Source organism: Crotalus tigris, unplaced genomic scaffold (genome assembly GCF_016545835.1).
Source record: "Crotalus tigris isolate CLP2741 ecotype Arizona unplaced genomic scaffold, ASM1654583v1 scf7180000024145.622778, whole genome shotgun sequence".
NCBI lineage: Eukaryota > Metazoa > Chordata > Lepidosauria > Squamata > Viperidae > Crotalus > Crotalus tigris.
In genome coordinates this window covers 390,798-413,798 of record NW_024100410.1, presented here as the reverse complement: position 1 = coordinate 413,798, position 23,001 = coordinate 390,798, and the positions used below count along the sequence as shown (strand labels likewise).

General features: G+C 42.8%; 1 protein-coding gene across 1 annotated transcript in view; it reads right to left on the bottom strand.

Annotated features, from left to right (window-relative positions):
- Positions 1-948: 948 nt before the first annotated feature.
- LOC120298800 (arf-GAP with GTPase, ANK repeat and PH domain-containing protein 1-like) overlaps positions 949-23,001 on the bottom strand; it is a 366,467-nt gene continuing 344,414 nt past the window's right edge. The window contains exon 5 of the mRNA XM_039322842.1: positions 949-1,437. Within this exon, the coding sequence (XP_039178776.1) occupies positions 1,259-1,437 (179 nt within the window). The 3' untranslated portion in view covers positions 949-1,258. The remainder of the gene's footprint in view (positions 1,438-23,001) is intronic.

The following is a 23,001-nucleotide window of genomic DNA, read 5'->3' as shown; positions in this document are numbered from 1 at the left end:
GTGAGACTGTTAATTTAGAAGCTGTAGAAATCCCTGGACGCTTTGGAGCCATCTTAAAAAAAAAACCCTTTAGTCCTTCTTAAAAAATTATAAAAATTCCTTCAAAAATCATAACTCCCTCCAAAGAAGGTCATTATAATAAAAAGAAAAAAGGGGGGAAAAAAAAGAAGAGAAAAGGAATTAAAAAAGCTTTACTCCTCCTTAAAAATTGCAAAAATTAAGCAAAAAAAAGGAGTTAACTCCATGAATTCAAAAAGAAAGAGGGGGGGAAATCCTTCAAAAAGGGGTCATTGCAATAAAAGGAAAGGAGTTCAGAAAAAAAGAAAAGAGAGAAAGAAAAAAAAAGGGGGAGAAGAAAAAAATAATTAAATAGAAAAGGTCCGTTCCATTTTTTTTTTAAAAAAAATACTTAGAGATACCAAAAACAAACACAAAGATTAAACAAAAATAATAATTCTAACAGTCCATTCCAATCATAAGAAAATAAAAAAGGAAAAGGGAAAGGAAAAAAAAAAAAAAAAGCACCAAAAAGCCTGCCGGTCAGCATTCTAACTTCCAAAAAAAAAAAAAAAACACCGAGAGATTTGCCGATCGCCATTTTACTTTCCCTTTCAGCAAAGAAGGAGAAATAAAAAGAGAGAGTAAAAATAGAAACAAGTCTTAAAAACTTAAAATCCAAATAAGTCAAAGAAAGCAAAAACTAAATCCTCTACTCAGCTCTGTCCGTTTAAAAAAAAAACTCACCAGTTCTCTTTAAGCACGGAGGTGTTTGCAGCGGCTCGTTTTGTCCCTGAGGACAAAAACAGCTGGGAAGCGGAGACAAGTCTGAACTCCGTGGGAGCACTCCTTTCACCCCCCAAAAAAAGGACTTGGGGGGTGCAAAAGAGGCTCTACCACTATTCAGACACTCTCTGCCCCCCCCTTTGCCCGGGAGGGGGATTTTGAACCGCTGAACAGCTGATGTCTGCTGTTCATAGCAGTTCTTACACTTACCCAGGAGGACGGCTACAAAGTAGCCGCCATCGCGCGCGCAAAATCCACCGGAAGTCCGATTCAGTCTTCTTTAAGACTATGATCATCTAAATATTCTCTATGGGGAAAAACACACAGTTGTAACAGGTTTTCTAAAAATTATTTTGAGCAGCATTATTTTGCAATTTTTTTTTGTATCTCATCCTAGCTGTTTTTTTAAGTACCAATAGTTTTAAACCATATTTCTTTACTATTATAAATCTGCTAATTAAAAATAGAATGAAAATTAGAGCACTGTCTTACCATTACTGATACCAGAATTTGCAATAACTGTCACCTCATTCCACTGATCAGCACTAGAAACTGAATAGGATCGTTGATGCATCCCATCAGGTCGACTGTTAAAGGAAACAAGACTGATGCCACTTGTCATATGAGACACAGATGTACTAGTAGTCACATTTCCTAGAACAAGAGGAGTGTGAAGTTATCAATGAAAATGTAGAAATGCACATCACGGCAATAAGAACAAAAAATAAATCCTACAACGTAGGAAAGTGTATTATCATATCATTGTGATGATACATATATCCTTTCTTCCAGAATCAGCTAAATGCTTTTTATTCAATTATTTAAGTTTCTTTCCAAAAAAATCCCAGCTTCCACTTTCAAAAGATTGCCTCCAAGACATATTTGGTTGGAAAGTTGGAAATCTTCACTTAGTATGCTCCCTGAAAAAAAGATATGTGATTTTTTTTTTCTGATTTCTCCGTCCAATGTAGACACCCACATTACTTTCCCAGCTCTTCTAGGGAATTCCCAATTATCTGAGTTAAATTTTCAGGGTAATGGTAATTTGAGAATATTAAAAATCTGGACAGGGTAATCCAATCATATTATTACAGACCATCATTATTTTGCCCTGATTAATTCTATCTTTTTGTTAAATATTTAGATATTTAAGATATTTTAAAGGCAGACAATCAAAAGCAGCTCCTTGGAATTCAGTGAAAATCTAGCATGTGAATGTATTTATATGTCATACTTAGAAACTGATCATCTCAGAGCAACTCTGGGCAGTGTATGATTAAAAATATAACATATTTTAATATCATATTTCAATAAGAGGCAGTTAAAACAGGAATAAAGTTAAAAGAGCGGGGAGAGGGCCTTCAAGGCACTAGCTAATCCCAAGGTTATAATATGTAGTTAAATCTTCAAATTTTTATGAAAGGCCAGGAGTATGGGGGCTGCTTCACTTTTGGGAGGATGATATTCCAAAGGGCAGGGGCAACAGCAGAAAAAGCTCTCTTCTTGTGCCCCACCAGTCAAAATTCTTTAATTGACTGCTTCCGGTTTTGCGCAGTTAGCGCAACAGCTGAGGGATTGCAGGGTTCCTTGCCCTATGGCTGATTTCTCTCTTTTTGGGGACTCTAAATGGGCCAAGAGCCACCCCGAAGAGGTGGCAAAGAAGGAGAGAAACCCTGCTGGTCATGGAATGATGGTGGTCAATTTGGACGTCCAGGGAAAGCTCTTCAGAAATCAGCAGAAGAAAGGCTAGTGTCATTTGTGAGTCTTGCCCAAGCTACATGCAGCCAAAGCCAAAAAGTACTAAATTAAGTGTGATCGTAAACAGTGTGATTGAACTGGGTAAGAATACTTACTCTTCTACCTGATTGATTTTCTGAAACAAAAACAAAAACCCAGAAATAAAAATTCTTCAAAGTGAGGGGGGGATTTCTACTCCACCCTCCTCTAAACGGAAGCGGCGAATTAAATATTTATTATACAGAAATGAAATCAATATAAGACTTGGAAAGTATGAAATCGATGGATTATGTTATGATTCTCCTGGCAAAAGATTATTGATGGAAATAAATGGTAATTATTTGTTTTGAAAACTGAAAAATGAACTGGTGCTGACATCTAGTAGTGAATGAAAATACTGCCCTTAATAAACAGCCCAGAAAAAACTTATTATTGTGACCTTCAAAGCTTTAACTAAACAAAGAACAGCTGCAATAAAAGAAAAAAACTTTGTGGACTATCTACAAAGTGAGAACTATAAAACTATAAAACCTAGAAAAAAATTGACCTTCCTGGATTATAAATAGTTTTTAAACTGTGACTTTAAAGCAGTTGGCAGAAAAAGGAAAACTTTGATTTTTGGTCATTATGGGGCATCAGCGGTCTGCAGAAAGAATATATCAAGAAAAAATAAATACTTCCCAGGGAAAAATGTATGTTATGTTACAACAAATACAAATGACATTAATTTCAAACCATGAGGAAATTAAAAATAAATTTGAAAACTTAAATGAACACATTCTCAATTTAACGTCACAACAAATAAATGATTAGAAAACAAAAAAAGAGAGAGCTCAAGTAAAGCAGATAACTGAACATAAACTAGTGGAAAGAAACTTGGAGATGCAATTTAATAATGGAAGGAACTGTGATGTAATCCAGATGGAAAAAAGCTTCCAGGAAATACTGGACATGCAAAAGATACCCTATACGTCAAGATTCCAAGAACTTGAGAGAAAAAAGGTGATGGGAAAAACTGAGAGAGAGAAAAAGGAAAAGATTTCTGAGGAATATCCCCACAAAAACACTCTAATTGACTTATCTTTTGTACCGACAACAACATCTACAAAACTACGGCAAGATTTTGGGGTTCAATGGAACATATTGATTAGGAAAAACATTTGCCCCCCCAAAAAAGGGCTAAAGCCAGAATTAAGAAATTAGATGATGGGACTTTTTTGATGGAATACTTAAAGACTAAGCACTTGTTTGAATATGGTGAAAGAAATAAAATTCTGAATACAAATTAATCTTAGCTTAGGAGAGATAGGGTCCTTAAGCAATACAGTATTTTTTGCTTATGATATGAGAAACACAAAACTGTTTGGGATTATTTATATGAGAGAAATGTATTAAATACTTAACTATAATGGATTTTGAAGACTTGAATATGCTTAAAAATGAAACATTGATTATAAATGTATTCTAGTTTAAGAGAGGTATTGTTTTTTAGACAACAATATATACAATATATTGTTCTTTCTGTTTCAAGATATGAAAAATGTAAGTGGGGATGGTTCATATGAGGAAAAAGACTTCAGTATATAAGTATAATTAACTTTAAGAATAATTTTAACAGGTAAAAATGTTTTCTTTTGAATATTGAGGGGAAAATAAATTTAAATGACAACTCTAAAAACAGGATCTATGATAAGGTGATCTAGATGATTAATTAGAACAGAAGCTTAATAATGAGGTGGAGGATATTTGTAGATATTTAATTGTTATCTTCTAAAACTATCAAGAAATGTACTAATTTAAGGTTGATAAAAGAGAATATTATTGGAAGAAGAGAAAATCAAGGAAAGCTGCTAGGTGGAATATGGACTATAGAAACTAACTATTATTGATTGTTTGTAAATATAAACCCAGACAATTCACTGTTTACCAAACACTGATGGTGATATGTAAAAAAAACCCCAATAAAATATATTTTAAATAAAGAAAAAAAAAGAAAAAAACACCTTATGAAATGGAGAAGTTCATTTTCTCATTCACTTAGACCTATTCTTTTATCTTGTTTGTTTAAAGTTTGTTAAGACTTGTGGATCTTTCCCAAATTGATACTGGACACAAATTAATTTGTAAACTACTTTTAGAAAATAAGGAGGTAATGAAACAGCAGCAAGAGGAACAAACATGTAAGAGATAGTATTGGTATTTTAAAAAAGAATGGGTAGAAAGACTACCTAGGTGTATTTCTATATCTTTATAGGTTGGTCCCTATTGCTATTTTGCTGTAGTAGTTAAGAGGCTTAGTTTGCTGTTCAGTAAGTCTTTATAAAGCAGGGGATCCCAACCAGGGGTGTGAGATGATATTCCAGAGGGTGCAACAACTTGGGTTTTCAAAATTATAGTGTATATGCATAATTCGTTGCCATTATTTTGAACTTTTGTAAGTGGTGCGAGTGTAAGGCACCACATTGGGAGTATGGCAGGATCCAGGGAAGGATAAGAATTGGTTTTAGATCAGAGAAGATAGATAGAAAGGAAATATAACTGGATTCTGACAGCGAGAATATATCAGAAGCATTCTTGGGGTGCGGGGTATAGAAAACATTGGGAACCACTGTTATAAAGGATATTTGTGTGGTTGGATATTTGTGGCTGTGTTGTATGTTCCTTTTCTACTGAAAGATAAACAGTTGAGTCATTTGCAGCCTACTAGAAATTTCACGATATTTGGCATTTTAGGGAAAAATCTAATGAATGTAATTGGAGATACATTTTAAATACAAGGATTACTTTGTTCTTAGGAAACAAAAATAAGCTCTGAGAAACAGTGTCTATTTCTTTCAATGGTTACCACAAAATGCTTAATTATTTCTATTTTTATGTATTTCATTGTATGTATATAATATATACATATGCATATTTTATATTTGTTAATATTAAAAGCTGGGATATTTTTTAAAAAACAAAAACAAAACAAAATTCTTTAATTGACAAGGTCCATAATATATTTTTCCTGTCTCACCCACCGGGTGGGACAGGCAATAGGGACAGGTAATAGGGAGGAGATGGTTCCATAGGAAGCCTGGCCTCATGCTGTGTAGGTCTTTAAAGGTCATCATGAACATCTTGAATTGCACCCAGAAGCAAAGTGGCACAGAGTGCAGCTGGTTAAACAGAGATGTGACATGCAGCATCTCTGGGGCACCCAAAATTGCTCACATAGCCGCATTCTGTATCAGCTGAAGCTTCCAGATACATTTCAATAAAAGCCTCCTATTTAGCACATTGCAATAGTCCAGGCGGGAGATGACTAGGACATAAGTGAATGAGAGAAGGGTCTGTCTATCCAGGGTCTGTAACTGGTGGACAGCTTGACGTAGAGCAAAGGTCCTCCAAGCCACAATGTATATACTGATGATACCCCATCCCATGGTGATAGATGAATGCACCCAGTGGTTTCATGTAAATGTTAAAAAGGTAAGGAGAGAGCACCGAGGCCTCTGACCTCCTGCAAAGCAGTGGCCATGGGCCAGAGTTCTCATTTCTTATCAATACCACTTGGGACTGGCTTCAGAGGAAAGAGGTGAATGAGCACAAAACTGTGCCCTCCCCCCAAGCCCCCTAAGTTTGGCCCAAAATGATACCATAGTGCAGTGATGGCCAACCTTTTAGAGACTGTACCCAAACTGCAACCCAAAACCCACATGTACTGTCAGGTGCTGGGTGGGTGTGGCCACCTCAATGTTGCTCATGGGGAGGGATGCCTGTGGGGGCCAGGCAGGGTTGGAGGAGATCCAGGGGGTCTCTGGCAAGTGGGATGGTGGGCAGGAGGCTCATCCTGCGGGATGACAGCACGCATGCCCACAGAGAGGGCTCTGCGTGCTACCTGTGGCACGCGTGCCATAGGTTCACCACCACTGTCATAGTGGATGTTACTGAAAGCCACCAAGAAGTTAGCTCTATCCCATTCCAGCCAGAGATTATTTAAAATTGCAACCAATGCTCTTTCTGTTCCATATCTGGGTCTGAAACCTAATTGAAAGAAGTCCAAACATTTTGTTTCATCCAAGATCCTATGCGGTTGCTATGCTATCTTCTCAATGACCTTGCCTAAAAAGGAAAGTTGATAGATTGTATGAAAATTGTGCAGAATGGAGGCATCTAGTGTTGGCTTCTTGAGAAGAGGGCACACCAGTGCCTCTTTAAAAGGATCCAGAAACAACTCCTATATTAAGAATGAATTCACTTTACTTGGATCCACCTTGGGTGACTAGCCAGGAAAGATATGGCTCTTTGAGTGTTTTCGGTTGCCTACCCCTGACTTAGTCCAAACTTGCCTACTATTTTGCAACTTCTTCTTGGCCTATTTTTACATTGAAATTGCCCATAATATACAAAAGATCATTTTTTGTTATTTGCTCGAGTGCACTTTGAGCTCACTGTAAAAAAGTTCAATTTCATCATCATTTGATTTGACAGTTGGAGCTTAGATTTCTGGCATGGTAATATTGAGTGGCTTGCCTCAAATTTGGATAGATATATGTGATCATTGTAGGCTCTGTGATTCTCAACACATTTAGCCAATTGTTTGCTTACGTAGAATGCAACTTATTTTCATCTGATAATGTCATTTCCAGAAAAGCAAGAGCATACAGAGAGAGGCTCAAATCATCAATATCCAGACAACATCCTTTCCATGGCCTACAACCAGTTCATCAGAGTATAAATTCCAGGAAAATCTTCCTTAGGTCAAAGGAAGATTTTGAAGAATTTGAAAGCAGAGTTGACTTAGGCTACAAAGAACCAACCAAAGAATGGAATAAACAGAGGAGCTGGCACATGGGTCTGCTGAAAGCTAGGAAGTATGGAAATCATTGAATAGACTGGACATGGGTACAACAAGATTCAAAGACATTCTGAACAAATGGGGTTGTTGTTATTGTTGTTTTTGTTGTTGTTATGTTGGAAGGGACCTTGGAGGTCATCTAGCCCAACCCCCTGTTCAGGCAGGAAACCCTATACCAGTGATGGCAAACCTTTTAGAGACCGAGTGCCCAAACTGCAACCCAAAACCCACTTATGTATCGCTGGGTGAGGCCCACTCGGCGGGCGCAGCTACAGTGGGCTTGGCAGACTGGGTGGGCATGGCCACTGGATGGGTGTGGCTGTAGTAGTCATGGCAGATTGGGTGGGCATGGCCGGGGTGGGTATGGCCACCTCGATGTTGCTTATGGGGAGGAATACCTGTGGGAGCCGGGCAGGATTGGGAAAGATCCAGGGGGTCTCTGGTGGGTGGGATGGTGGACTCCCCAATGGCGGCTCCAGGCTGGCTGGCCTTAGGCCAGTGATGGTGAACTTTTAGAGACCAAGTGTGCTGGGGCGATGGTGCATGCCCACAGAGAGGGCTCTGCGTGCCGCCTCTGGCACGCGTGCCATAGGTTCGCCACCACTACTGTTGGAGCATTCACAGCTTCTGGAGGCAGGTTGTTCCACTGATTAATTGTTCTAACTGTCAGAAAATTTCTCCTTATTTCTAGGTTGCTTCTTTCTTTGGTTAGTTTCCATCCATTGCTTCTTGTCCTGCCTTCATGTGCTTTGGAGAATAGCTTGATTCCCTCTTCTATGTGGCAGCCCCTGAGATATTGGAACACTGCTATCATGTCATCCCTCATCCTTCTCTTCATTAAACTAGACATACTCAATTCCAACAACCATTCCTTATATGTTTTAGCCTCCAGTCCCCTAATCTTCTTTGTTGCTCTTCTCTGTACTCTTTCTAAAGTCTCAACATCTTTTTTACATTGTGGTGACCAAAACTGGATGCAGTATTCCAAGTGTGGCCTTACCAAGGCACTGTAAAGTGGTATTAACACTTCACGTGATCTTGATTCTATCCCTTTGTTAATGCAGCCCAGCACTGTGATGGCTTTTTTGGCAGCTGCAGCAGACTGCTTGCTTATATTTAAGTGATTGTCCATTAGGACTCGAGATCCCTCTCACAGTTTAATTTGTACATATTTTAATCATATATTTTATATTTTAAATGTTATGTCATATAGTACACCTTATTTTAATTGTGATGCTTCTGACACAAATAAACACATTTCCAGAAAAATAAATCATAAATTCATCTGATTTGAAATGACCACTGCCTGTCCAGTATAACTCACTGATGCCAAGGTTGTCTATGTTCAGTCTAATCATTTATCTTTTTTTTTAAAAGATAATTTTTATTAAATTTTTAAAATTTTACAAAAACAAAAACAAAACAATCTTCCCCCCCACCTCCCCAACCCTCCCACCCACCCCCGATCTTCCCAGAGCTGAATATAGGCTTAATTAAAATTTGACCAAAAAATCTTAAGAAAAAAAAATATAAACCATAAATGAGTCTAGCATTAGCTAAAAATCTAAATACATTAATTAGAAAAATTATAAAATAATTAACAATAGTATATGTGTCAGACCCAGCGTGAGACCTACCTGCGTGTGGAAGATGCACGGTACCCAAATCTCCGTACAGCGCTCCAAGCAGCCCTGTGGGAGCCGAGCACCGGCGACGTGAATGAACTGCTGCCGGCGCTTACACAGTAACGAACGGCCCATGTGACTAATTACCATGCCGACGGAGAGAACGGGATAGACCGGCATTATGCAAGATGGACATACCAATATAGGACGCTGGGTCTGACAAGTTGTGGTTGCTGGGAAGGGGGGTGGGGTGGAGGCGCGGTACAGGTGGGGGCTGTAATCTACGGGGATAATCAGGGTGATTGGGGCGTACACAGTGGGTGTGGTGATCAGGTTATTTAGGACGTGGGGAAGGGGTGTGTCCCAGAGCTGGTTTTGTTTTCAACGGAGAAATAAACCTTTGTTGACTACCGCAACGTACCTGGTGGATCGTTTGCTTCACACGCCGGCAGGACGTTCTTATAGTAAACCAGCTCTCACACTTCTCACCCCTCGCGCGGACGGCTGGTGCTGCGGAGCTATGGCCGAGGGTACACAGGAGGTGGACCCGATTATTGGCGAGGAGCCTACAGAGGCCGACGAGCAGTTGGAGAGCCCGGACGCTGGAGTTGAGGGAGAGGAGCAGCCGGCGGTGCGCCCGAAAGAGAGGGGACGTGTCCCTGCGGCTGTGGATCCAGGAACCAGACGGCGCAAGCCTACGCTAGCAGAAGGCGAATGGTGGCTCGGTTCAGCCGCAGGTCTCCCAGAGGATGGTAGGGGGCGGCGGCTGGCACCCAGTTTCGCCGGCTGGAGGGAACACTGGATGACATTGGTGACGGAACCTGTTAGAATGGATATAGGGGGTCATTGGGAACTTATACGCTTCATAGTTGTTCCCACTATGTCCGAGTCTGTCATTCTGGGATTAGCGTGGATGGATAAGTGGACACCAACAATCTGGTGGGCGGAGGGATCCAGACACCTAAGGCTAGCAGTGGGTCCTCAACCGCGGCCGCCGGATGACCAGACTAGGGGTAAGGAGTTAAACTTCTCAAAACCGGTACAGGAGAAGGGCGAGGTTCGATATCCACGGGTATATGATGACCTCGCGGCTGTGTTCAGCGAACGGGAGTGTGACTGTTTGCCACCTCACCGATGGACAGATTGTGCAATCGAACTCGCTCCTGGGGCCAAGCTGCCTAAACCCAGAATGTACCCTATGACATTTGCAGAATTGCAAGAATTGAGAAAGTACATTGATAAGAACTTGGCTAGGGGCTTTATAGAGCCAGCACGTTCGAGGATAGCAGCCCCAGTCATATTCCAGGGGAAAAAGGACAGGGGATTGCGATTGTGTGTAGACTTCCGAGGCCTGAACGCTGTGTGCATAGACCAGGTTTATCCCCTGCCACTTATGAAAGACCTACTTACCCATTTGGCAGCTGGGAAAATCTTTACAAAACTAGACCTCCGTGAGGCATACTATAGGGTACGCATCAAGGAAGGGGATGAGTGGAAAACAGCGTTCAACTGTCCCCTGGGTAGCTACCAATTCAAGGTGATGCCTTTCGGATTACAAGGAGCGCCGGCTGTATTTATGCAACTGATCAACGAAGTGTTGCATGACCATCTATATAGAGGTGTCCTTGTATATCTGGATGACATACTGATCTACTCACAGACGTTGGAAGAGCATGTGCAATTAGTACGGACAGTACTGCGAAAATTACTGGATGCCAATTTATACTGTAAATTGTCGAAGTGCGAGTTTCACAAGACTCGGATTGATTATTTAGGGTTCAGAGTCTCCGCTACAGGGATAGAAATGGATCCTAGTAAAGTTCGCAGTGTTTTAGAATGGCAGGCCCCAAGGACCCGGCGTCAACTGCAGAGATTCTTGGGGTTTGCCAATTTCTACCGACAGTTCATCCCCTCGTTCGCCGACGTGGCCCTACCATTAACCCAACTGTTACGCACCAAAACCACAACTGGCAAACCTCACCCTAAACAAGCATTAGATTGGACTGTGGACTGTCAACGGGCCTTTGAGTCGCTAAAACGACTATTTGCAAAGGAACCAGTGTTATTACACCCCGACCCGAGTAGACCATATGTGGTGCAAGCCGACGCCAGTGATGTGGCCGTCGGAGCGCTTTTGATGCAACGTAATGGACAGGGCGACTTGCAACCGTGCGCATACACCTCCAAAAAATTTACCGACCCAGAGCAACGGTGGGCGGTGTGGGAGAAGGAGGCATTTGCAATAAAATGGGCATTATCCACCTGGCGCCACTTATTGGAAGGTGCACAGCACCCCTTCGAGGTGTGGACGGACCACCGGAACCTAATGGCCCTCCAGACGCCAAGGAGATTGGCGCCAAAACACGTTCGATGGGCACAGTATTTTCAGCGTTTCAGATTTAGCCTGAAGGTAGTACCCAGAGGGAAGAACTTCTTAGCAGATGCGCTCTCACGGCTACCACAATATGATAGTAAAAAGGAACAGGTGATCCAAACTATTATGCCAATATGTAGTATGGATCCCGCGCAGACGGAGGGATGTGCAAAAGTGGTAACGTTGGAGGAGGAATTGCAGTCAGTATTGTTGACCGATCCCTGGTTGCAGGCGAATCCCGGATTGTTAACCCATCGTGATGGATTGGCCTGGTATCGGAATAGGTTATACATCCCCTCGGAATTGCGTCATCGGGTATTTCACCAATGTCACGACTCCAAGGTGGCAGGTCATTTTGGATTTGTAAAGACGCTCCACCTGGCGAGACGCCGGTTCTGGTGGCCTAGCCTACGGAAGGATATTGAGCGGTATGTCAAGGAATGCCATATTTGCGCACAAGCTAAAGTGGTACCGAAGAGACCGATGGGACTGTTACAATCGGTGTCTAACCCAGCTCGGCCCTGGCAGGACATCGGGATGGATTTCCTCGTTGAGTTACCAAACGTCAGGGGTTACACGGTCATATGGATGGTTGTTGATTTGTTCTCGAAACAAGCACACTTTGTTCCCTGCAAGGGGTTGCCGTCTGCGAGGAAGTTAGCAAAACTGTTCGTGCAACATATTTATCGATTACATGGGGCGCCCCGTCGAATTATTTCCGACCGGGGCGTCCAGTTCACAGCCCAGTTCTGGCGTCAATTCCTTGCGAGCATCGGAACCACACAAGGACTGAGTTCCGCATACCATCCTTGTACCAATGGGGCGGCGGAACGGGCTAACGCAGCGATTTCACGATATCTGCGATCGTATGTATCTTACCAGCAGTCGGATTGGATAGATTTCGTGCCGTTCGCAGAGTTAGCGTATAACAACGCAGTACATAAAAGCACCGGGTTGACCCCATTTCAAGTAGTTTACGGCTACGACCCAGTTACGCTGCCTGGGGGCGAGGCGCCGGGAGACTTGAACCTACAGCCTGGAGACTGGATGGCCCGTGCAGGCCAGGTGTGGGGTACAGTAAAAAAGGCCTTACAGCAAGCGGAAAGGATAGCGAAAGAGCAGGCTGACAAGGGTCGTAGACTACCAATGCAACTAAGAGTGGGTGATCGGGTGTACCTATCAACCAAATATGTTAAGTTACAGGTACCATGCAAGAAGCTAGCGCCAAAATATATTGGGCCCTTCCGCATAGTACGCATCATCAACCCTGTTACGGTGCAGCTTCAGTTGCCGGAATTGCTTGGTAAGATACACCCAGTGTTCCATGTGAGTTTGTTGAAGCCTGTAGAGGGGGACACCCACAACAAACCTCCCCCAGGACCCATTGCCCCGGGAAGGTATGAGGTACAAGACATACTAGATTCTCGGTGGCGGAGGGGCACCCTGTATTACCTGGTGTTATGGAAGGGATACCCCTTATCTGAGGCATCCTGGGTACGGGAGGAGGATGTTTTCGCCCCTGCCCTCACCCGTCGATATCACAGGATGTGGCCACACAAGCTAAGGGGCCGGGGGATAGGTGATACGCCCACGATGGCTAGATAATAGACGTAATTGTTCATGTTCCATTTCAGGGGGCTCTATGGTGAGGGGGAGCCGAATGTCAGACCCAGCGTGAGACCTACCTGCATGTGGAAGATGCACGGTACCCGAATCTCCGTACAGCGCTCCAAGCAGCCCTGTGGGAGCCGAGCACCGGCGACGTGAATGAACTGCTGCTGGCGCTTACACAGTGACGAACGGCCCATGTGACTAATTACCATGCCGACGGAGAGAACGGGATAGACCGGCATTATGCAAGATGGACATACCAATATAGGATGCTGGGTCTGACAAGTTGTGGTTGCTGGGAAGGGGGGCGGGGTGGAGGCGCGGTACAGGTGGGGGCTGTAATCTACGGGGATAATCAGGGTGATTGGGGCGTACACAGTGGGTGTGGTGATCGGGTTATTTAGGACGCGGGGAAGGGGTGTGTCCCAGAGCTGGTTTTGTTTTCAACGGAGAAATAAACCTTTGTTGACTACCGCAACGTACCTGGTGGATCGTTTGCTTCACACGCCGGCAGGACGTTCTTATAATATGTATAAAAAAACAAAAAATAAATGTTTAACAAGGAAAAAAATAGAGGAAGAGAAAAAATATAAATTATTAAAAAACTAAATAATATTTTTTATATCTAACTTATGTTGTATAAAATCTATCCATTTTTTCCATACCGCAACATACTTCTCTTGCGATTGATCCTTCAAGAAAGCCGAAATCTTTGCCATTTCCGCCAAGTAAGAAACTTTGAGAAACCACTCTTGCAAAGTAGGCAAAGATTCCAACATTGCCCTACTAACAACCTAGCGGCTATAATTAAATTTAACATCAATGTAATCTCCTTGATATCACAATCAATAACAATGCCTAACAAAAACAATTGTGGGGTAAATTTTACCCTCCTTCTAAAAATTCTTTGAATATTCCACCATATCTTAATCCAAAAAGCTTTTATATTTTTACACGACCACCAGATATGGTAATAAGTAGCATCCAGACATCCACATCTCCAACATTTAGGCTGTAAGTCAATCATTTATCTTTTATAATTTCAAATTTCCCAAGGGACATGCCTCTAATTTTCATGTTCCAATTTGATATAACTTTGTACAGCATAGGCATTCTCTTTTGTCATGGGTACTGTTGTGTTCTTCGTTCGCGAGCGAATGATGAAGACACATGACGATGCTGAACAAACACTTTATTCTCCTTCTACAACAACCAAGCAAAAAACAAAAGGCACGCAGGTCTTTTTATATGGCCAGAAGCCCGTACAGTGTCAGCCAATAGGAACAGAGCGTTTTCGCGCACAAGGCTGGCGCCGCTCTGTCTAGTCCCGGGCAGCTTTTGAAATGCCCGGGACCAATGCAACATCCCAAGCCTGCTTTTGCAGGCTCAGGACACAACCCCCCCCCCCGAGATAGAACATACTTCACATACACACATGTACATCATGCATTGGGAAGAGTGGCATACAGTTGCATTATTCAAATGCAAGGAGTGTGGAATACTTGAGTTTGCACTCAGGCAAACCCCCTTCAATATTTATTAATATAATAAATGTATCCAAGTCAAAAAATAATACAAAATAATCTACCCACGAGTTACTCCTGTTACTCAGGGGCCTCATGCACAGGTCTCTCATGATTTGACAGCAACTTCACAAAGTCTCTCAGATGTTTGGGTGAGCACTTGGCCCACTGCGACCTTCTAATGCCCGGAGAGATTGCCTGGCCCACCTGCTTGCCTACCAGGCTAGGCAGGCCAGGATGTTGCTGCCCTAAATCCCCAGGTGACCCTGCCTAGCCTGGCCTACCTGCTTGCCTACCAGGCTAGGCAGGCCAGGACTTTGCTGCCCCAAATACCCAGTTGCTGGCTGGCTGGACCCTCTAAGTCCAAACCAGCATACCTTGGAGGGGTGGAAGTCCCCGAATCCACAATGGACCCCTCTTGGGAACACTGTCCCTCGAGCCCAAGGCCAGCAGATGGAGAGGGCTGGGTAGCGGAAGTGCTCCAGTACTCTGTGGCCCCCAAGCACATGCCTGAGGTGCCAGAGTCAGGAGTTGCCTCCATGGCAACCCCCTTTGCTGGTGACTTCCTTTTGGAAGCAATTGCGGAATTAGGCAAGCACCCCTAGTGGAATTCCTTTTCTCTTGCTGCTTGTGATTTGTGTGGATACCCCCGATCAGTCTCCCTGTCTGGAGCACTATCTGACATATGTGAATACTGTGGATACCCCCTGTGTAACTCCCTGTCTGGAGTAATTATGGATGTGTGGGATGACCCCCTATCCAGTTAATTCCTGTTTGGAGCACTTGCGGAACCTTGGGATGAATCCCAAACAGCCTCAGTAGCAGCTAGTGAGGGCCTATTAGGCCTGGGAAACTATGACCCAGAATGCATATTATGGTCCTCCTCCCCCCCCCAGAGCAGAGCCAGGAGCGGAAGGGTGAGAGTCCAGTCTCCAATGCAGTTGGTCTATGTGTCTGCGAAGAACGCGTCCTTCACCCAAGGCAACTTCGTATGACAACGGCCCAGAGACTTTGCAGACCACAGCTGTGACCCAGAGATGTCCAGGCCCATAGTTTCTTGCCCAAACTGGATTGCCCACCTGGAGTCTCCTAGGTGCCCGCGGTTGTGACACCTGTGAAGCCACCCGGTCAGGGTGCAGCCTGTCCAATTTAGTGATGAGGCGGCGACCCCAGCGGAGTTCTGCAGGGCTCTTCCCTGTGGCTGTGCATGGTGTGGTGTGGTGTGCAAGAAGGAAATCTGCTAACCTGTGATGCCAGTTATCGTAAGTCAGTTTCTTGAGAGCATCTTTGGTGGTGCACACCATTCTCTCTGCCAGTCCGTTGGAGGATGGATGGAAGGGAGCCGATGGTGCATGCCGGATCAGGTTGGCCTGAAGAAAAGCATGGAACTCAGAAGACGTAAATTGAGGGCCATTATCAGAAACCAGTACATCTGGAAGACCGTGTGATGCAAAAATTCCTCTCAACACCTGGATGGTCCTGGCAGTAGTAGTGGAGGAAACAGGAAGAACCTCTAGCCACTTAGAATGGCTATCAACAACAACCAGAAGAATTTCCCCTGAAAGGGCCCAGCATAATCTATATGCACCCTAGACCATGGGGTTTGAGTTTCCTCCCACCTATGTACTGGGTCCTGAGGCATTTCAGGCCGAGACTGTTGGCACACGTGGCACATGTGCACCTGGGCCTCGATGGCTTTATCGAGCCCAGGCTACCAAAGATGGTAGGTGGCAACTCCTGAATGGAAAGAATATTAATGGCTGGAGCAGGATCTGGCTCCACTTGGTTCAGGGGTAATCTGCTCAGGCCATCTGCATGACCCATTTCTTTTCCTGGTTTGTGAACTAATGTATAGTCATATGCTGACAGGAAAACGGACCATCTCAGCATACGAGGAGAAATAATATGTGGGTCTGTTTGTTAGTGGTAAACAAACCCAGCAGAGGCTTATGGTCAGTATAGACCATGAAATGGCGGCTGTATAAGAAATCATGAAATTTCTTAATGCCAGCCAATATGGCCAAGGCTTCTCTGTCAATTTGAGCATAATTCCGCTCTGCAGATGACAGAGTCCTTGAATAATAGGCCACAGGGACTTGTGTCCCATCAGCCTTCAGATGGCTAAGTACTGCTCCCACCCCATAAGGAGATGCATCACATGCAATGCAAACAGGCAGTTGCTCATTGAAATGCGCTAAAACAGCATTAGAAGTGAGCAAGGCCTTAACCTCATTGAAGCTCTTGTCACGGACTTTAGTCCACTGCCAAGAAGCCTGCTTTTCTAAGAGCCTGTGTAATGGCTCCGCCACTGCAGCTTTATGTGGGAGAAATGCATGGTAAAAATTTAATAGCTCCAAGAAGGCTTGCAGCTCACTTAGGGCTTGGGCCCTGCTGGATAGCTTGCAATTTAGTTTCAGCAGAGTGAATGCCTTGAGTATCAATCCTGAATCCTAAGAAGTCAGTAGAAGTGACTCCTATCTTACATTTATCTTTCTTTAGTTTAAGGCCTGCTTTTCGAAAACGAAGCAAGACGGCCCTTAATCTTTCTGCTAAATTTTGAGATGACTCCCCAGCAATGAGGATGTCATCGAAGTAGGGACAGACCCCAGGAATACCTCGAAGTGTGCTCTCCATGACACTTTGGAATATGCCAGGAGCTACATTTACCCCAAATTGCAGTCTCTTGATCTTGAAGGCCCCCCTGTGAGTTACAATAGTCTGGGCCTCTGCAGCTGCCTCATCAACAGGTAGCTGTTGATAGGCCTGCGCCAGGTTAAGCTTTGCAAAAATGCGCCCCCCCTTGAGGATGGCCAGAATGTGACTTACCACAGGCACTGGATAAGTGTGCTGTTGCAGCATCTTATTCAGTGTGCACTTATAGTCTGCACATATATGTATGTCCCCATTAGCCTTTAGAGGAGTTACTACGGGGGTTTCCCATGGACTAGAATCCACAGGTTCTAGAATGCCCTGCTGGAGCAATTTCTCCAGCTCAGCATCAATCTTACCTTTGAGGGCAAAAGGTACCCTCCTAGGCTTAACCCTGATGGGCGTGATGGTTGGGTCTAACCGCAGCGAAATGGGAGGCCCCTTGTAGGATCTAGCTCTGAACTAAACACATCTGCAAACTCCTTGCAAACCTCTGCAAGGCTCAGCGTTTGCAAGCTGTGCAGCCCAGTTACCTGGATTCCCAGAGCCTCGAACCAATCGAGTCCAATAAGACTTGTACATTCACCCCCAACAACCACCACATTTAGGGAACCTTCAAAATCCTTATACTGTACCTTAAGGGTGGCCTCCCCCTTAACACACACCATAGAATTTTGAAAATCAGTGAGTATTAGATTCGATGGCCTGAGTTTAACTCGAAGGCCACTACTGCTGCAAATCCTTTTAAAAGTATTAATGGAAACAATGGAAAGAGCGGACCCAGTGTCCAACTCCATCAGTAAAGAAACCCCTTGCAACCTTACATTAATGGAAAGTTTCTTTTTAAGGGGCTTGTGTGTCCCTGTTCTTAGAATGCTCCTGTGCAATGCGCAGAAACCCACCCTGTTTTGGCTGGGGACCCTGATACCTTTCTGAAGCAATTCTTCCCGAGGTTGAACCTTCTGGCAACCCAAACAGACGGATGCAATGTGGCCCTGCCTGCCACACGCCCTGCAAATGGCAGAGCGAAACCTGCAGTCAGCTCGCTTGTGGCGTCCTCCGCACCCGAAGCATTGAAGAGTTGCTGGGGCCTTGACTGGACATCCCTTCTGCCTCCTCTCAGCTGGCTGGTGAAGTCTGTCGACCTCCTCTTCAGGATCCACTTCTGATCCTTCTCGAGCGTCCTCTTGATGGACGGTAGCTGTTTCTGGAGGATTCCTGGCGAGGCACAAGGCCTTCACAGCCCCGCCTGCTGCTTCCTCTGCTGCCACCTCTCACAACGCATCTTGGAAGGAGACATCTTCTTTTGCAAAAATCTTTTGTTGTAAGTCTCTGCTCCTTAAACCACAGACAAAATGATCTCGCAGCATCTCTTCCAGATCCTTAAACTCACAAGGTCTGGCTGCTTGCTTTAAGGCCGCAATAAAGTCCGCAGCAGATTCACCCGGCCTCTGATCTCTCTGCTCGAACGTGTGCCTCCAAGCAATAATGGATAACTTTGGCTGGAAATGTTCCTTCAACATTTTCTTCAAATCAGCATATGTTACTGACTCCAGAGGTGCTGGGGCCACCAGATTTTCTGCGATGTCAAAAGCGTCTTGTCCACAGGCACACAAAAGAGTTGCTGCCTTCAGGCTATCTTCTGTAATCTGATTTACTTTCAAGTAATTCTCCACCCGTACTATGTAGGAATTCCATCTCTCTGGGTGGGAGACATCGAAATCAGTCAAGCGGCCAATCTTCGACATCATAACTTTACGACCTTCACCACTCGCTTCCTCTACAAGCTGCTGTTTGGGGAAAGGGTCCTTTAGCCGAGCTCACCCTCCAGCGACGCTGTACTGGCAGGCTGGGACACTGATTCAGACGCCGTCTTCCCTCTTCAGGACTTCCTGGGTAAGTCCTTAAATCTTTTCCTTCAGCTTGCAAAGGATCCCATCCTCGTCACCAGTGTTGTGTTCTCCGTTCACGTGCGAATGATAAAGACACATGGCAATGCTGAACAAACACTTTATTCTCCTTCTACAACAACCAAGCAAAAAACAAAAGGCACGCAGACCTTTTTATATGGCCAGAAGCCCGTACAGTGTCAGCCAATAGGAACAGAGCGTTTTCGCGCCTTGCGCTTGCGCTTAATGCCGGCACCGCTCTGTCTGGTCTCGGGCAGCTTTTGGAATGCCCGGGACCAATGCAACATCCCGAGCCTGCTTTTGCAGGCTCAGGACACAACAGGTACCATCAATTGTTGGACTTCAAGGAAGGCTTTCCTCCAGCAATGTCATATAATCCTTGACTACTAAAACCCTTTCTCTTCTCCAATAGGTTTCAGGCTACCATCAAGCCTGGAGGCTCCATTATTGGTATCCATATCACATTGCTGCTCAATAACATTGAATCTAACAATAGTAAACTATTATAACTATAATAAAATAACTTGTTAAATGATAACTGCTACTTTAATCATCAGCTCAACAAAAAGCTTCTAGAATGCACTCCAGCAGGAAGCAAAGTCCTATTCTAACCTAACAATGATCTGTATATATATCATACTACTTAGGTGCTTAGAAATATTGCTATATTCAGACACATTTCACTTATTGTGAAATCATTTATATAAAGCCTTCATGTCAAAATCTGTCATACAAGAACTAACAGCATTTCAGCATCTCTCTCACTTTCTCTTAGAATTAACATAAAATATATGGTGAGCTACCTGGTTAATTCAGAGTTCTAAAATAGTGCCTCTACAAATATATTGTATATGTATGCTCTGGTTGCTTTAGCTGATTAGCAGGGGGAAGTTAAATTACTATGCTAATCCATGTATTCTTAGTCTGCTTCCTTAGTATGGATTATGCTTATACTGAGAAGTCTTGATTAGCTCAAGCTTTGATGTGTTAAAACCTTTAGCTCCTTTCCAAAGAATCATTCAACTCCAGAGACATTTCTAACATGTAGACGCTGATTTGATCATTCATTTGCCTCTACCATATACTATTTTTATTTTAATAATTTACATTTCAAAATGATTATTCATTTTTATATGTATGACTATCAGTAAGTTGCCAAAACCTGGTTTAAATGAGCAAAGATGGGTGTGGTTTGTTATTTTTTAAAAAAACAGATTCTGTAAAGTACATCTTCCCAAAAAGGAATCTATTTAATTGGGTTCTTAGAATGATCAAAACATTGATTTGATATTCTAAAATATCTTACTAGAATAATATTTTCAAAGCACTCATTTATAGTTGTAAATATAATTATTCTCAAGCCTCTGTGAGAGAGCTTCCAATAGAAACAGAATTTTCATTAATAAAAATGAAAGAACAATGGAATAGTATAAATATTTGTAAAAATTATGTAAGCCATTTGAACTGATAACTTTACACAAACTGACAGTATTTAATTTTAAATAAAGTTTAGACTAATCCTTTTTGTACAGCCACATTTCAAAAGTGGGGTAAGACCAGGGCCCATTGGGAGAGGGAGGAAGGGTTAGGGATTATTAAAAAGGTGAAATAGGAATATGTAAACCCACTTTGATAACAAATTCCAGAATAAAATCTGGAAGCTTTTTTTTTAAAGTAAGGAGCCTTATGTTTTGTTTTGTTTTTAGTTCCAGTACATATTTTAGGAACCATATCAAAACAGATAATTTGCATATTTTAGGGTTCAGAACCTTTTCAAGTGCAACACACATTTTGCAAGATGTCATGGAAATTACATTTTCTCCAGACAGAGAAATAAAAATGTATTGAAAAAAATGACTGAAAATTAGCTAGTCTTGTGGGAAGATTCTAATATTTTTAAAATATTGAAATACTTATTTTTGGAAAGCCCAAAGGTGCTTTTTCATGAGGCAACTGGACGTTCTTGTTTTTTCTTTGAAGACGTTTCGCTTCTCATTCAAGAAGCTTCTTATTTTGGAAAGATTAGCAAGCACAGGCATTATGTGTATAATAGTATTCATAGCCTCTACTTTGCACTCCCCTTTTTATAGTCATACATTCTAACAATGTGGATTTTTAATTTATAATTACCAAGTCAGCTCTTTCATTAGGAGACAGCAAAAAATGTAGCAGAAATATCATATTACCCATGCTGCTTGTGCTAATGCTCCCTACTCCAAGATATACTTTTTCAGTTGCAATGCAAGATGTTGTCTTGTCATGTGAAAAAGTAAATATATCGTCTTTGAATTCTATGGTTTTACATATTTTTACACAGTAAAACTCATCTGGTCCATAACAGTTCCTAAAAGTAGGTAAATACAACTTCAGATGAACAATAGCACATGACATATTTCACCATATCATCATTTATTTTACAAAAAGCCAAAACAGAGAAGCCATGTGTGAAAACCAAGTACACCCTTACTATTTCCATAAGTATGAAAAGGCTAAGCAGCTAGGTGCTGTTCTTGGTTAACTGATCATCAGCAAATGCGGCTACCTCTGTAAAAGACAATGTATTAGGAGTTTGCTGGTCTTCAGCATTGAGATGTGTGTTAACACAATGTCAAAAAGTAGACATCAGCAATGATCTTGGAGAAGCAACTGTTGCTGCTCATCAATATGGGAAGGGTTATAAGGCCATTTCCTAACAATTTAAAGTCCATCAGTCCACCAGATGGATTTGTAGCTGGCTGGCAAACCGTACTCAATGAGTAGTCTTCAACAACACTACATCCACATGGAGAGAAGTAAGCAGTGGGGTACCACAAGGTTGCATCTTAGGCCCAGTACTCTTCAATATCTTCATCAATGACTTAGATGAGAGAATTGAAGGGGAACTGCAAATGACACCAAACTGACAGAAGTAGCCAACACCACAGAAGACAAACTCAGGATCCAAAAAGATCTTGACAAACTTGAACAATGGGCCCTATCCAAAAAAATGAGTTTCAATGTGGAAAAAAGCAAAGTTTTATATTTAAGCAGGAAAAATCAAAAGTACAAGTACAGATTGGGCGAGACCTAACTTAAAACAGTAACTGTGAGAGGGACTTTGGAGTCCTAGTGGACGATCACTTAACCATGAGCCAGCAGTGTGCAGCAGCAGCCAAAAAAGCCAATATAATCCTGTGTTGTATAAACAGAGGCATAGAATCAAGATCACGCGAGGTATTAGAACCGCTTTATAAAACCATAGTAAAGCCACACCTGGAATACTGCAGCCAATTTTAGTCACCATGTCACAAAAAAGTGTTGCTTGTTTGGAAAAAAAATTCAGAGAAGAGCAAATAAGATGATCAAAGGCCTGGAGACTAAAGCATACAGAGAACGGCTACAGGACTTGGGTTTGGCTAGTCCAAAGTAAGGAAGAAATGGGGAGACATGATACCAGTATTCCAGTATTTGAGGGGCTGCCACCAAGAAGAGGGGGTCACATTATTCACCAAAGCACCCGAGGGCAAGACAAGAAACAATGGTTGGAAACTGATCAAAGAGAGAAGCAACCTGGAATTAAGGAGAAACTTCCTGACAGTGAGGACAATTAATTAGTGGAACAGCTTGCCTCCAGAAATCGTGGGCGCTCCATCACTGGAGATTTTTAAGAAGAGGCTAGAGTATCACTTGTCTGAGATGATATAGGTTTTCCTGCTTGAGCAGGAGGCTGGACTAGAAGACCTGCAAGGTCCTTTCCAGCTCTATTCTATTCTATTCTATTCTATTCTATTGAGAGTTTGGAAAAAATTCCGAGGAGAGCAACTAAGATAATTAAAGGCCTGGAGGCTAAAACATATAAAGAATGTGTCAATGCTGCAAATACTGTATATTCTTGCTTTGACAATATGCAAAACTGTCTAGTAATTACTGGGTTAATACACAGCTTAGAGTGGGGGGGAGAAAAAGCCCG